This window comes from Acomys russatus, chromosome 21, assembly GCF_903995435.1.
Source record: "Acomys russatus chromosome 21, mAcoRus1.1, whole genome shotgun sequence".
Taxonomy (NCBI): domain Eukaryota; kingdom Metazoa; phylum Chordata; class Mammalia; order Rodentia; family Muridae; genus Acomys; species Acomys russatus.
In genome coordinates this window covers 10,632,379-10,644,972 of record NC_067157.1, presented here as the reverse complement: position 1 = coordinate 10,644,972, position 12,594 = coordinate 10,632,379, and the positions used below count along the sequence as shown (strand labels likewise).

The 12,594-nt window shown below is 47.4% G+C and overlaps 1 protein-coding gene across 1 annotated transcript in view; it reads left to right on the top strand.

Moving 5' to 3' along the window:
* The first annotated feature begins 2,616 nt into the window (after nucleotides 1-2,616).
* Mettl24 (methyltransferase like 24) overlaps nucleotides 2,617-12,594 on the top strand; it is a 109,438-nt gene continuing 99,460 nt past the window's right edge. The window contains exon 1 of the mRNA XM_051164461.1: nucleotides 2,617-3,150. Coding sequence (XP_051020418.1) covers nucleotides 2,845-3,150 — 306 coding nt within the window. The 5' untranslated portion in view covers nucleotides 2,617-2,844. The remainder of the gene's footprint in view (nucleotides 3,151-12,594) is intronic.

The window sequence follows — 12,594 nt, the reverse complement described above, 5'->3', positions numbered from 1 at the left end:
CCTGTATATGCTCATAGGGTATCAAGTCTCTTCTTGGTAACCTGCTATCCTTCCTCTGAGTGCCACCAGGTCTCCCCATCCAGGGGACGTGGTCAAATGTGAGGCACCAGAGGGCCCTAGAAACCTACAAGTAGAACATTATGATAGGCAGATTTGGGCCAGGGGTCCCGCTCAAGCATTTGCAGAATCTTGAGTCTGAGAATGGGCCTCAGGACCTTGCGCATGTGCTCTTCCACTGAGCTGCAGCCCCAGGCCTGGGTTCCTGAGCCTTACATGTTCTTGAAACTGTTGGGGTTTTACTCGGGGTCTCTAGAGGAAAAGAAGCAAGTGGATGAATATGTTATCAAGGGAGTGAGCTTTAAAATGACGATAGCCAAATCACATATGAGACACTGAGAACCCGGTACTCGGTCCTTGAGGCAGTGTGCCTCAGTCGTCCCAGGCTGGCGCGGGAAGCCTGCACAATTCTTGGAGAGCGCTGGTCCCGATGCCACGATGAAAGGTTGGAACTGCTGGTTCTGCTATGGTGGAGAGATCAGTCCCTCAGCCCAGGAGCATCAAAGGGAGAAAAGAGAATTAACCCACTCTGGAATACCCTCACTGAATCTTGGCTGCTCCCCAGGGAGCCAACGGTCTGGGCAGGCCATTCCATGTGGCAAGTTGACATTAAAACCAACCATAATGCATATCAATGGGTTTCATAATGAAGTTTTCGTACTTACATAAAACCTATTTTTATTATATTAGTTGGGAATTCCTAAGTCAAGAGAAGATAATTATAAGTCCCAAGTCAATGGTAAGATGTTTATAGATCACTTTGCCTCCCCGCCCCCCATTTGCCTATCTTTTGTATTTGCCTCTTCTTTTGTGACAATACCCAGAATTTCTTTATTGGCAAATAATTTAAAAAATTAGCTTCTGAGGACCAGTTGTTACTTAGACACTAAATACATAGTAGTTACGCAATATCTGGAACCCTAACATTGGCCTATCTCTCCACAAGGAAACGGAAGCTCAGGAAAGGTAAGTACTTTGTTTAGTGTCTCATATCACTTAGTAGGAAGGCTGTGATTCAGACATAGTTCAAGTGAATAATTACAGACTATGGAGCTGTCTCTTATGGTTTGTATGAATAAAAGTTATTTGTTTGTATTCCTGTATTAATACAGGCTTCATCTGCAATTTCCCTTGACATGGGTAAGTAGATATCTGTCTGTCTGTCTGTCTGTCTACCTATCATCAATCAATCTATCTATCTATCTATCCCAATCACATGTGTATATTTTCAAGCATAATAGAACCTTGAGGAGCCTGAGGACAGGTGGTGGCCAGAGAAAGCACTAGATTAGATTAGGCTGAGCAGCTTTGTGGCTATTGGAAAACAGGTTATGTGCTCTGTGACAAGGAATAAATTGGGTCATCAGCCAAAAAGGGCAGAGCTCCCTGTGGAAAACTCCCGACCTTCAAATGGTGGTGGTGGTGGTGGTGGGGGAGGCAGCGGCAGACTTCATCCTGGGTCTCTGTTGTCCATGCTGTAGGCCAGGCAGACAGAATGGTCAGCAGAGACAGCCTGCAAAGAAGCATGGAAAATAATCTCTCTCTCTCTCTCTCTCTGTCTCTCTCTCTGTGTCTCTCTCTCTGTCTCTCTCTGTCTGTCTGTGTGTGTGTGTTGGGGAGGTACATGGTCATAGTTTAAACAACAAAGAATCCTAGTTGGGTGTGGTGGCGCACGCCTTCAATCCCAGCACTCGGGAGGCAGAGGCTGGCAGATCTCTGTGAACTGGAGGCCAGCCTGGTCTACAAAGAGAGTTCCAGGACAACCAGGGCTATTACACAGAGAAACCCTATCTCGAGAAAACAAACAAACAAACAAACAAACAACAACAACAAAACTCAAAGAAACCAAAAGAACCCGAACATAAATCTAGAAATCAAAATCACCCCAAACAGGTGGAGGGAAAAGATTCTAACACTTGAAAGTAGAACACCAAACCCAGGCTTCTGGCTGTGAGCATTTAGGTTTTATTAATTAAGGTCAAGGTGATGATGACAATACCAGCTGGGGAGCATTTTGCCCGGAGATAAATGTGTCCCTCTGCATTTCTGCAAGGCAGCGGGAGGTGTGTGTTTGGAGCTAAATTAATTTGATTTACATCATGCCATGGCAACTTCTGTTCCCTCCCTCTCCCTGCTGTTAGATGTCTTAGCTGGCTGTTTCCCTTCCCTTCACCCCCACACATTTCATAACACCGAGAGAAAGCACAGGGTTGGCTTCGGGCAGAATTTAGAAGCTGAATAACTCTAATTTGATTCTTCTGCATGGAATGCTAGTCTCTCTCCCTCCTTCCTTGAGGGAAAGAAGTTGTAAACCCGAGCATAAGTATGATTTATTTTTATATCATGCTTAATGGCACAAACTGCTTGACAGAACTTTTCCTTTGGTGCAAAACCTGGCAGCTCACCTTTTCTTCTTTCTCCCTGTGTCTAATACTAACACCGACATGTGAAGTCAGAACCCAGGCCCCCAGGAGCAATGTGCTCTTGCTGGCTCTGTGGCTGTCCCCTGAGCCAAGCTTTGTAGGCCAGACATACCTAGTGACGCCGACCTAGGGCGGCGGCAGCCTGGGTGCATTCCTAGCCCACCGCCCTCGCTCTTCCCTTGGCGGCTGGGCAGGATAAGGTTACTCCCGGGCCTCCTCGGTCCCAGGGAAGAAGGCGGGACGAGCCCCGGCTCTCTGGGGAGTTGCCGCAGTTGGCAGCCCCCGGCCTTGGGGACGCTTCTCTGGAGGCGGCCGGGAGCTGAGGGTGGGACCCTGAGCGCAGCCAGAGGCTGGGGTCCCCGCCATGGCCACCGCCAGGCCTCCAGGGTGTGGCTGCAGAGCCCTGTCCCGGTGGCTGCTAGGCGCTGCGCTGCTGTTGGGCCTGCGGCTTTGCATGGAGTTGCGCCAAGCGGGTTCGGGACTCCCGGGCCGCCGGGATCCCCCGGGGCCACCTCGGCTGCACGGGCGGCCGGCGTCCAGCCCTCCACGCGGAGCCAGAAGGAGGCAGGTGACCTACGTGCGCAGCGAGCGCCGAGCGCTGCCCCCGGGTGGCGGGAGCAAGCCTCCAGAGCCGAGCTGCTGTGGCCAGCGCGGGCTTCCCCGCAGGAAGGTCAGTTGTCAATTGCAGACCTGGACCTTTGGAGTTGAGTCTGCATGCAGATGGCGCTGGGGAGCCTTCTGCTCAGGCCGGTGGACCACCCCACTGGGACCTCCAGTCTCTTCCCCTTCTTTCTAACGTTGCTCTCCCTGGAACTTTCTTATTCAATGGCTCCGTAGAACAAAGTGGAATTGAACAGGGTTCATCGACACTCAACCAACGTTTGCTGAGCGCCCACTGTGGCAGGCATCCTTGTAGGAATAGAGCACGCAGCAACTGTACCCATTTTACCGAGGGAGGGGGCGCTGAAAGCAAAGGAGGCATGGCTCCCATTCCGTTTTCCCTACCCAGGCCTAGACGAAGCCGGGTGGGTAGACTCTATGAATGGCTCATCCATCAGGTCCAGGTGATGGAGAAAATCTGCCTTGCAGCTACATCCATCCAGTCCCTACCCAAGGGTTGGGACTGGCACAGGGTGAGAAGTAAAGCCTCCAGCACCACTTAGTAGGAAGTAATTGGATCCTCCAGGACCAAAGCTGGGTTTGCTCACCTCTCTGGCTAGGCTCTTCCTTGCCTCTTTAACTCCCAGCGCTTCACACTTCATTGAGGAGGTCGGTTTAACCTCTGGTTGTTACAGCCTCGGCTTCTCACCTTCCTTTGGGAACCCATCATTTATGTAGTACTTAAGAGTGAAAAGATTAGGAATTGCATGTATGCGCTTGCCAAATCCTTACACCGAACACTCCTGCTTCCAAGCGCAACCGGCATCCTCCAAAGCAAGGCTGTCTGTGTTGCCAGAGTCGGGTTTTTTTGTTTTTTGTTTTTGTTTTTGTTTTTTTCTGCTTTGTTTTATTTTCCTTGATGGCATCTGCGCCCCCACCCCAACTCCTGCGTTTATCACCCTACTCTCCCCTTGGCTCTATAACGTCCTCCCCTCATTCTTCCAGAGCTTTCCTCCCCCCACTTCCTCTAAGTGCCTTGTCCCCAGTCTTCCCACAGGATGGTGGGGTATCTTCTGGGATAAACACAGCTCTGTTTTCTGTCTCTGAAATGCACTTCCTATGTAATGGCTTGGCTAGTTACTCTAAAAGCGCCACTTCCTTCTCACGCTGCCCATGCGACTCCCATGATGCTGTGTTCAGCATTGGAAACTCTTGCCAAAGGGCTTACAGTAGATGCTGGGTCAAGGGCTGTGAGCACAGACTGAATTCAAAGTGGTTGGGGCCTCAGCAAAGGGGTTCAGTTTGATTCAAGCCTTGACCCTATCTATAGAGGAAGATCAGAAAGCGGAAAGGGGACATTTGAGCTGAGGCTTGACGTTTTTTAAGAGTCTGGCTTCCTTTGTCCCTCTGGATGTCCTCAAACGTTCTGTCTTTGATACTCTGTTCCCTTTCAGAGTGATTCCCCCACACCTTTTGTTTTTGCCTGTTCAAGGACTCCTAAGGGTTTGTCTCCATAGTTATGGGTAACCAGATCCTGCCTTACAATATTAAGGCTTGCAGTCCGTAGACTGAGAGGGGCACTGTGTGTGTGTGTGTGTGTGTGTGTGTGTGTGTGTGTGTGTGTGTGTGTGTGTATGAGTTCACCTCTATGCCCTGTTGGATGCTAGAACAGAGATCCAGTCTGAAAATGGTGGGCAGGTGACAGATGTGGAGGTGGCAGGAAGTGATGGACACTGGGTGTGTTTGGAAGGCACATGCAGAAGCAGGTAGAATCTGTTCGCCTTTGGTAGATTACAGAAAGGAGGCGCTTACTCCAAATAACTTTCAAATATGCTTTAGCTATTATGTTGGAAATGTCAAAAGGACAGTCAGACACATTGATCTGGTCCTTAGAGGCAATGTCCAGGCTGAAGTAGTGATTTGGGGCCATTGCATGCAAGTGGCACTAAAACTATGAGATTGTATGAGGTCAACTGGGGTGAGTGTGGTTCACAGGACAGGAATTTGAGTACTGGGGTTCAGCCATTACAATTAAATTAAAAGAAAATGAAAGGGAAATGTGGCAGAGTGTCTAGTTTGTTATAAACACAATGTAAAGGTTTTTATTTTCTCTAAGTTGCCCCCAAGCCTTAGTTATTCCTCAAATATAAACTGTTACAGCTTATTTGCATTCCTTTGTCATATACCGAGTCCTGCTCTGTGGGGCCCCATCCTGCATCTCGCCAATCTTTCCTTTCCTTTCCTTGCTCTTTCCTACTTCATACATTCAGGTCAAAGCTGGTTTCCATCCCTGGCCGCTCAGGTCAAGGTTCATTCAGGTCAAGGTTCATTGAGAATCTACTACTATTTCCAGGCTGATCTCTCTGCTGTCTGAGATGGCAACAGCAATGCCTTCTGGGAGTTTGAGTTCCTTTGCTCATGCAGAGACTTGAGAATCCACCTCAGGTGGAAAGTTTTGTCTGCAAAGTCTCCTCGGTTAGGAGGTATTTCATTCCCCATGGTGACCCTAGTAAACTCCACAGACACTAGCATGTGAAAGGTGAATGCTGCTACTTCTTGAGTTTTCACAGGTGAGTCTAAATGTCTTTGGTTAAACTACATAAGAAGTAAGGCCTATTGCTATTGGAAAAGATATTACGTTATTAGCCTCCCATGGAAACATTTTCCTTAGATTACTTTCTCCATAGTTACTTATTTTCAGAGTAAGTATCTCATCTCATCAAGTTCCGAGACGGGATTTTGGATCTGCTTCCCTTTGCCCATCTTTTACAGCTGAGTTAAAATAGTCATCAAAACTTCTGGGACTTTTCTGACTTCTGGGAAAGGAGTTCACCATCTTATACCCTGAGATAAACATTGGTCCTTTTCAGCCTTACAAGACATGGTATAATTAAAGATGGCAAACTGAGATAGGATTTGGAAGTTACCTGTTGAATCTTATGTATTTATTATTTTAATTGCTTAAGAATACTGATCAAGAGCCAGACGTGGTGGCGCACTCCTTTAATCCCAGCACTCGGGAGGCAGAGGCAGGTGGATCGATGTGAGTTTGAGGCCAGCCTGGTCTACAAAACGAGTCCGGGATGGCCAAGGCTAACACAGAGAGAGAGACCCTGTCTTGAAAAAAACCAAAAACCAAAACAAACAAACGAAAAACAAAAACAAAAACAAAAAGAAAGAAAGAAAGAAAGAAAAGAAAAGAAAAAAAGAATGCTGATCAACAGTTTCACAGGATTCTTGGATCCTTTGTGCTGCACTGGGCAGCTTTCGCATCAGTAAAGGAGAGCACATCTCATTCTGTGGGCGGCTTTCTGGGCAATGAAAGCCTTCATAGACTATTTACCTGAGTTGCATAGTGTTTCTTGCTACCAAGCGTTCTTTGCAGGAGTGAGAGATACAAACATTCAGCAATTACATTGTCACCTTAACCAGAGGTTACTCTATTCAAATAACTGGAGGAAGGGGAAAATGGGGACGAGGGGGGGGGGCACAGAGACAGACAGACAGAAACACAGAGACACAGAGAGAGACAGAGACAGAGAGTCAGAGAGACAGACTTTTCTACCTCTGACCGCACCCCCCCCCCCTTTGGCAAGCTGTAGGGACTACCTCTAAATATGAAGTCCCTGCACATATCAAAAGTTCTAATCTTTGAGCACCGGGAGATGAGGACGGGTGACAGATGGCAGTAAGCCCTGCCTCTTCTGATTGTGACAATCTTGGAACCTATCCATTTCTGAACACTACAGACTCAGCATCTCACCAGAGCTCCGTGTCTCCAGCCTTTGCACAGAATACAGGCATTAAAACAGCCTTGGCACCCCTTTCTGTCCTTTCTGGTTCCTGCATGTTTCTGGGGTTTTTTGTTTTCTTTTTTTTAAATAGGCGTTATGGTTCCCCTGGGTGAAGTTGTTTGGGAGGGATTTATTTATGGATGGTTAGATATGGTCTCTGTGATTTAGGCTTCTTATGCACTCTTGGGGTGCATGTGGCCACCCTCCCCCCCGCCTTGTAGGTTGGCAGCCCACCTACAAGGAAGCGATTTTTTGAACCTCTAGGCCCCACTTGTACCGGAGATACTTAATTCAGCACCAGGCTTCTAGAAGACTTGTCTTTTCAGAGCTGTGTCACTTGACATTTAATATGCTGGCAAGAAAAGTGACTTGAGTCACTGGGCTATAGAACCCTGCAATGTGCTACTGTCTTGGCTGGGGAGTTAGAGAGCCTTTGGAACAGTGTGTGCATGCGTGTGTGCATGCGTGGGGGTGGGGTGGGGTCTACTTCTTGTCATCTTCTTTGTTTTTTAATTCTGTAGTTGTGATGGAGAAAAATGAGGAACTTGGCATGGTGTGCGCTCCAGGTCTATCCAATTGCCTCAGGAGCCCTTACTGTTTTCAGTCACAGTCCTCCTATGATTCACTCCCTCTTTCTCTAGCCTCCTTTATCAGGCTGTATAGAACTAGCTCTAAATACGAAGTCCTTTTGCACATTGGGAGTTCTAATCTCCGAGCACAGGAAGGTGAGGACAGATGACAGCATTGCCTCTTTTGATTGTGACAATCTTGGACCGCAGCAGTCATGTCCGGCCCCTCGGGTTTTGCGTGTGTACCCATATTTCTGACGTACAGGGAGCAGCAGGTGTCAGCCCTCTCCCACTGCCCACAGAAAGCCGAACATTTTCATCTAGAACAAAATCAGCGGAGAGAAATTGAATGAGCTCCAGCAGTATGTGGGTGTGAAAAGCAGTTGCCTCGTCTCATTTCAAAAAGCAGGTTTTTATTACAATTTTGATGTGCCTTCAGCGGGGACCAGGGTTCTGCTTCGACCCAAACCCCGCAGTTAGTTTCTTGGAGAGCATTCTGTGGGCAGAGGGCTGCTAATGGAGGCTCTATTGGTTTTTCAACAGCCAGTGGTGGAGATTTGAGGGGTGTGTGTATGATTTGTGCAGTCCATTTTCTCTAAGGAGAAAAATAACCTGCCAGTTTTCTCCAATAGAATTGGGTTTCCTTTTTCAGTCTGCAAAGAGAATCAGGGCCTCACAGTCAAACGGGAGACTGTCAAGGGTGGAGGGCTGTTGAGTTTTCCCATCTGTGCATTGATACCTTTGCAGGCCTTCTGTTTCGGAGAAGTTGGGCTTTGTTCTATGATAGACAGGAAGTTACAGGAGCCTGCTTCATTTAGCATGAGCTGAGTCTGCCATGAGGGATGAGTGTCTTTTCACATTGCACCTGGGTCCTCTGGATGCGTCCCGGTGGGCCATTAGTGTCCTGTGGAGGTCTCAGGTAAAGGAGGGTGGGAAAATTTGCTCTCCAAAAAGCATTTTTATCTTGCTCAAGCGACTGAGAGAAAAGCTGAGTTTTGGAAGCTTTACAGTCCAGGGACATACGTAATTTAAACTAATAGATAGCAAGCTAGACTGTTAGTTACCCAGGAGGTAAATATAGCCAATGATTTTGAGTCACACAGCGTTTTTATTTCTAGTAGTGGGAATTGAACTCAGAGCTCGTACATGATGGGCAAGTGCTGTACTGTTGAGCCCCACCTGCACCCTACAACCTACATAACTATCTCTAAATAGGTATCCAGCCAGATCCAGCACTAAGCTCCATTACATACTAATGCTAGTGTCTGTAGATGGGGTACCCAGAGCGGCTTACCATTCTCCCTGCTTGCATCACCTTTCTGCTCTCAGAGAACATTTGAAGCTACAACCCTGAGCCAAATACTCTCAATGAACAGTTGTTTTTCCTAAAAAAGTGACAAGCAAAGTTAATACTTCTTAGCTCACCGACAGCATGGCATATCTTTACCATGCCATATGCAACAAAGGAAAGGTCCTTGAACTGTTTTTAAGAAGGATGATGTAGCCGGGCATGGTGGCGCACGCCTTTAATACCAGCACTCGGGAGCCAATGGCAGGAGGATCTCTGTGAGTTCAAGGCCAGCTTGGTCTACAAAGCGAGTCCAGGACAGCCAAGGCTACACAGAGAAACCCTGTCTCGAAAACAAACAACAACAACAACAACACAAAACAAAAAAACAACAACAAAAAAGAAAGAAAGAAAGAAAAAAGATGGATGGTGTAATCATTAACCTTCAGGTCAACTTGACTGAATTTAGAGGTAGGAGACACACTTTGGGACGTATCTGTGAGGGCATCACAACAGAGGATTTTCTTGGGGAGGGAAGACCCATTCTGAATTGGGGTGGGGGCGCACACCATTCCATGACCTGAGGACTGAGAAAATCAGACAAATACAAATACACTAGTTACCTTTCTGTTGCTGCGATAAACCACCACTGCCACCAAGCAAGTTGTAGAAGAAAGATCTTATTTGAGCTGATGGTTCCAGAGGGTTAGAGTGCATCTTGCAGGAAGTAGCAAACATGGCAGCTAGAGTGGAATGCTCAGAGCTCAGCTCCATTATTGTAAGCACTAAGAGGAGCAATGAGCAGCAAGCATTTTTACCCACTGAGCCATCTCTTCAACCTCTGTCTATTATAATCCTATTTCCAGGTAGTATTGGGCAGGAAGCTGGCATCTGGGGCACACAATTTTTTACTCAGTAGGTATATATACACAAGATCCATGCATCTTGTTCCATTCATTCTGCTATCTCTCCATTTCTTTTTTTCCTCCTCCTTTCATTTTTCTTTTTCTTTTTCTTTTTTTTTTTTTTGCAAAAAGTTATTTGGGAGGACTTGTGGTAGAAAAATAAATAGCAATAGATGGCTCATCGCTGCAATTTATGTTCCCAAGTCCAAACTAGGGTCTTGTGATATCTGATTTTTGTTTGTTTGTTTGTTAATGAAGTTACTTTTCACAAACATCCAAATTATTGCCAAGTGTGTCTTTACAGCCTCTGCTTTAACAGGCTAGTTTCGGATTCTTTAGTGTAAGGCTACTTCTGTGTCCATTAGGACTAGGGCTGTGAGTGACAGGCCCAGTCAAAACTAGTAAAGCCGGAGACTGGTTTGAGCAGTCTGGGAAGACAAAGAAGAACTACGGAAGGAAGCTGGGAAGGAAGCCGGGAGGGCTCTGGGAAATCAAGCAGGGATTAAAGTGAGCCTGCACACCTCAGCCATCCGATGACCCCATACCACGATGTAGTGATAGTGTTGGCTGTGCCCTTTCCTCCTCCTCCTGTGTTTGCAGAACTATCTACTTTTCTAAGAAAATATTTCCCTATTTTTTTCCTTGCACCTGACATTGCTTCAGGGGACCTGGGCATCACCCCTCAGACACACGCAAGGGCGTTTGGATCATACGTCATAGATGTAAAGAGGCAGAGGTGCGAGGAACTGCAGAGATGCTGACTGAGGTCTAGAGCTGGGGCTGTGCCCAGTGGTGAGGCAGTGCAGTCCACACTGGCGTGCTGTTCCTGCCGTTGGGTGTTGGTAAGCCAATAAATCCTTAATCAATTCCCTTTCTGCTTAACTAGCTAGAGCCGTTTCTGTTGTTTACAGCGGAGGCTCTTGGCAGAACAGTAAATTAGAACTGGCACTTTGGAGGGGTACGACTATAACTTTCCCTTTGCAGTGTTTGCCTGGGTCTGTTTAATGCAGGGTTTTTGGAACATAGTGACTGGGGGCCGAGTGAACTATGGGCTGAGGGAGCTTTCCCTGACAAATTGATAACATTTAGTTCCAGACACTAAATTACACAGATCTGCCTACTCATCTCTAGAGACACCAAACTGTGCTTCATAGTGCCATTTGCCTGGGGTTTCAGGAAGGAGGGGACACATGCATGCTGCTGTCACAAATAACAGTCCAGTGTCAGGGCTCACGCTATTGCAGGTTCATTTCTGGCTGGGCCACGCATCGTTATGGGTTGGATGGGTGTGTGTCATGCTGCTCCGTGCGGTAACTGTCCTCCCCCATGACCCCAGGCTAAAAATACAGCCATTATTTCTCCATTCACCTGAGCTCAAGGGGGGTGCTCTAATGGGCTTTGCCTGGCATTATTCAAAGGCCCAGCTTGGGGGCTGGAAAGATGGCTCAGCAGTTAATAATCTAAAAATATCTTTCAGAGGGCCTGGGTTCAGCTCTTGGCATGCCCAAGGCAGTTCATAAGTGGTAGTGACTTTAGTTCTAGGGGATCTGGCTTCCTTGCACTCCTGTGTGTGTGTGTGTGTGCGTGCGTACACACACACACACACACACACACACATACACATGCATACACATAAATAAATATTGAAAAAAAACTCAGTCTGGAAGTGACACGTCTCTCTCTTGCACACAATACAATGTCCAGAGCTACTCAAGGCCAACTATGGCCATCCTGCCAGGTGCCCAGAAGATAGTTGGACAGTTTGGTGAGCAGGACAATGGCATCACAGAATGTAACCTTGCAATCATGCATGTCTATGTGTATGGACATTGTCTAGGTCATGTTTTGTCTCTAGGTTTTCAGCTCCTTGCTGATCCGCGTGCTTGACAGTATTGAAGAAAGCATGGCTGTTTGTTTTCGGGGGCTGGGATCTGAAATGAAGTGGCCATGTATACTGGTTTGGGGGAAAATGGCCCCTGTAGGCCTATAGGGAGTGGCCCTGTTAGGAGATGAGTGAGGGGTGCTGAAGGAAGCGTGTCACAGCAGTGGACTTTGAGGTCTCAGATGCCATGCTCAGTGCCACACTGTCTTCCTGCTGCCTGCAGATCCAGAAACTGAAGTCTCAGCTACCTCTCCAGCACCATGGCTGCCTGTGTGCCACCGTGTTTCCCACCATGATGGTAATGGACTCAACCTCTGAACTGCAAGCCAGCCCCAATTAAACGTTTTCCTTTATAAGAGTTGCTGTGGTCATGGTGCCTCCTCACAGCAACAGAAACCCTAACTAAGACACCATCTAAATTTAGTAGTACCCTGCAATAACAAAAAGACTTACTGTAAAGATTAAACGGTGCTGCAGCCAATCCTGGAGTCTGTTAGACACAATGGTTCTTGTTGACATTGCTTATGTTTGCTCAGGGCAGAGGCTGAAAGCAAATCGTTAAATAAAATCATGAATGTCAGGGGCTGGAGAGATGGCTCCGCAGTGGGGAGTGCTTGCCGCTCTTCTCAAGGACTGGAGTTTGTTCCCAGTACCCATATTAGGCAGCTCACAACTGCCTGTAACTCCAGCTCCAGGGGGAATCGGATTCCTTCTTCTGCCCTCCAATAGTATTAGCATGCATGTGCTCTTGGTCACACAGATGCAGGCATGCAGACACACACACACAGACACAGACACACACATACACTGGACACACAGACACACAACACACAGACACAGACACAGATATACACTGACATACACAGAGACACACAACACATAGACAAACACACAGACACACACACCAAACACACACACCAGACAACAGACACACACCAGACAGACAAACACACAGACACACACACACACGCCAAACACACAGACACACAACAGATACACACAGACACACATAGAGAGAGACACACACACACACACACACACACACACACACCAGAAGCCATGAGCGTAAGAGTGGA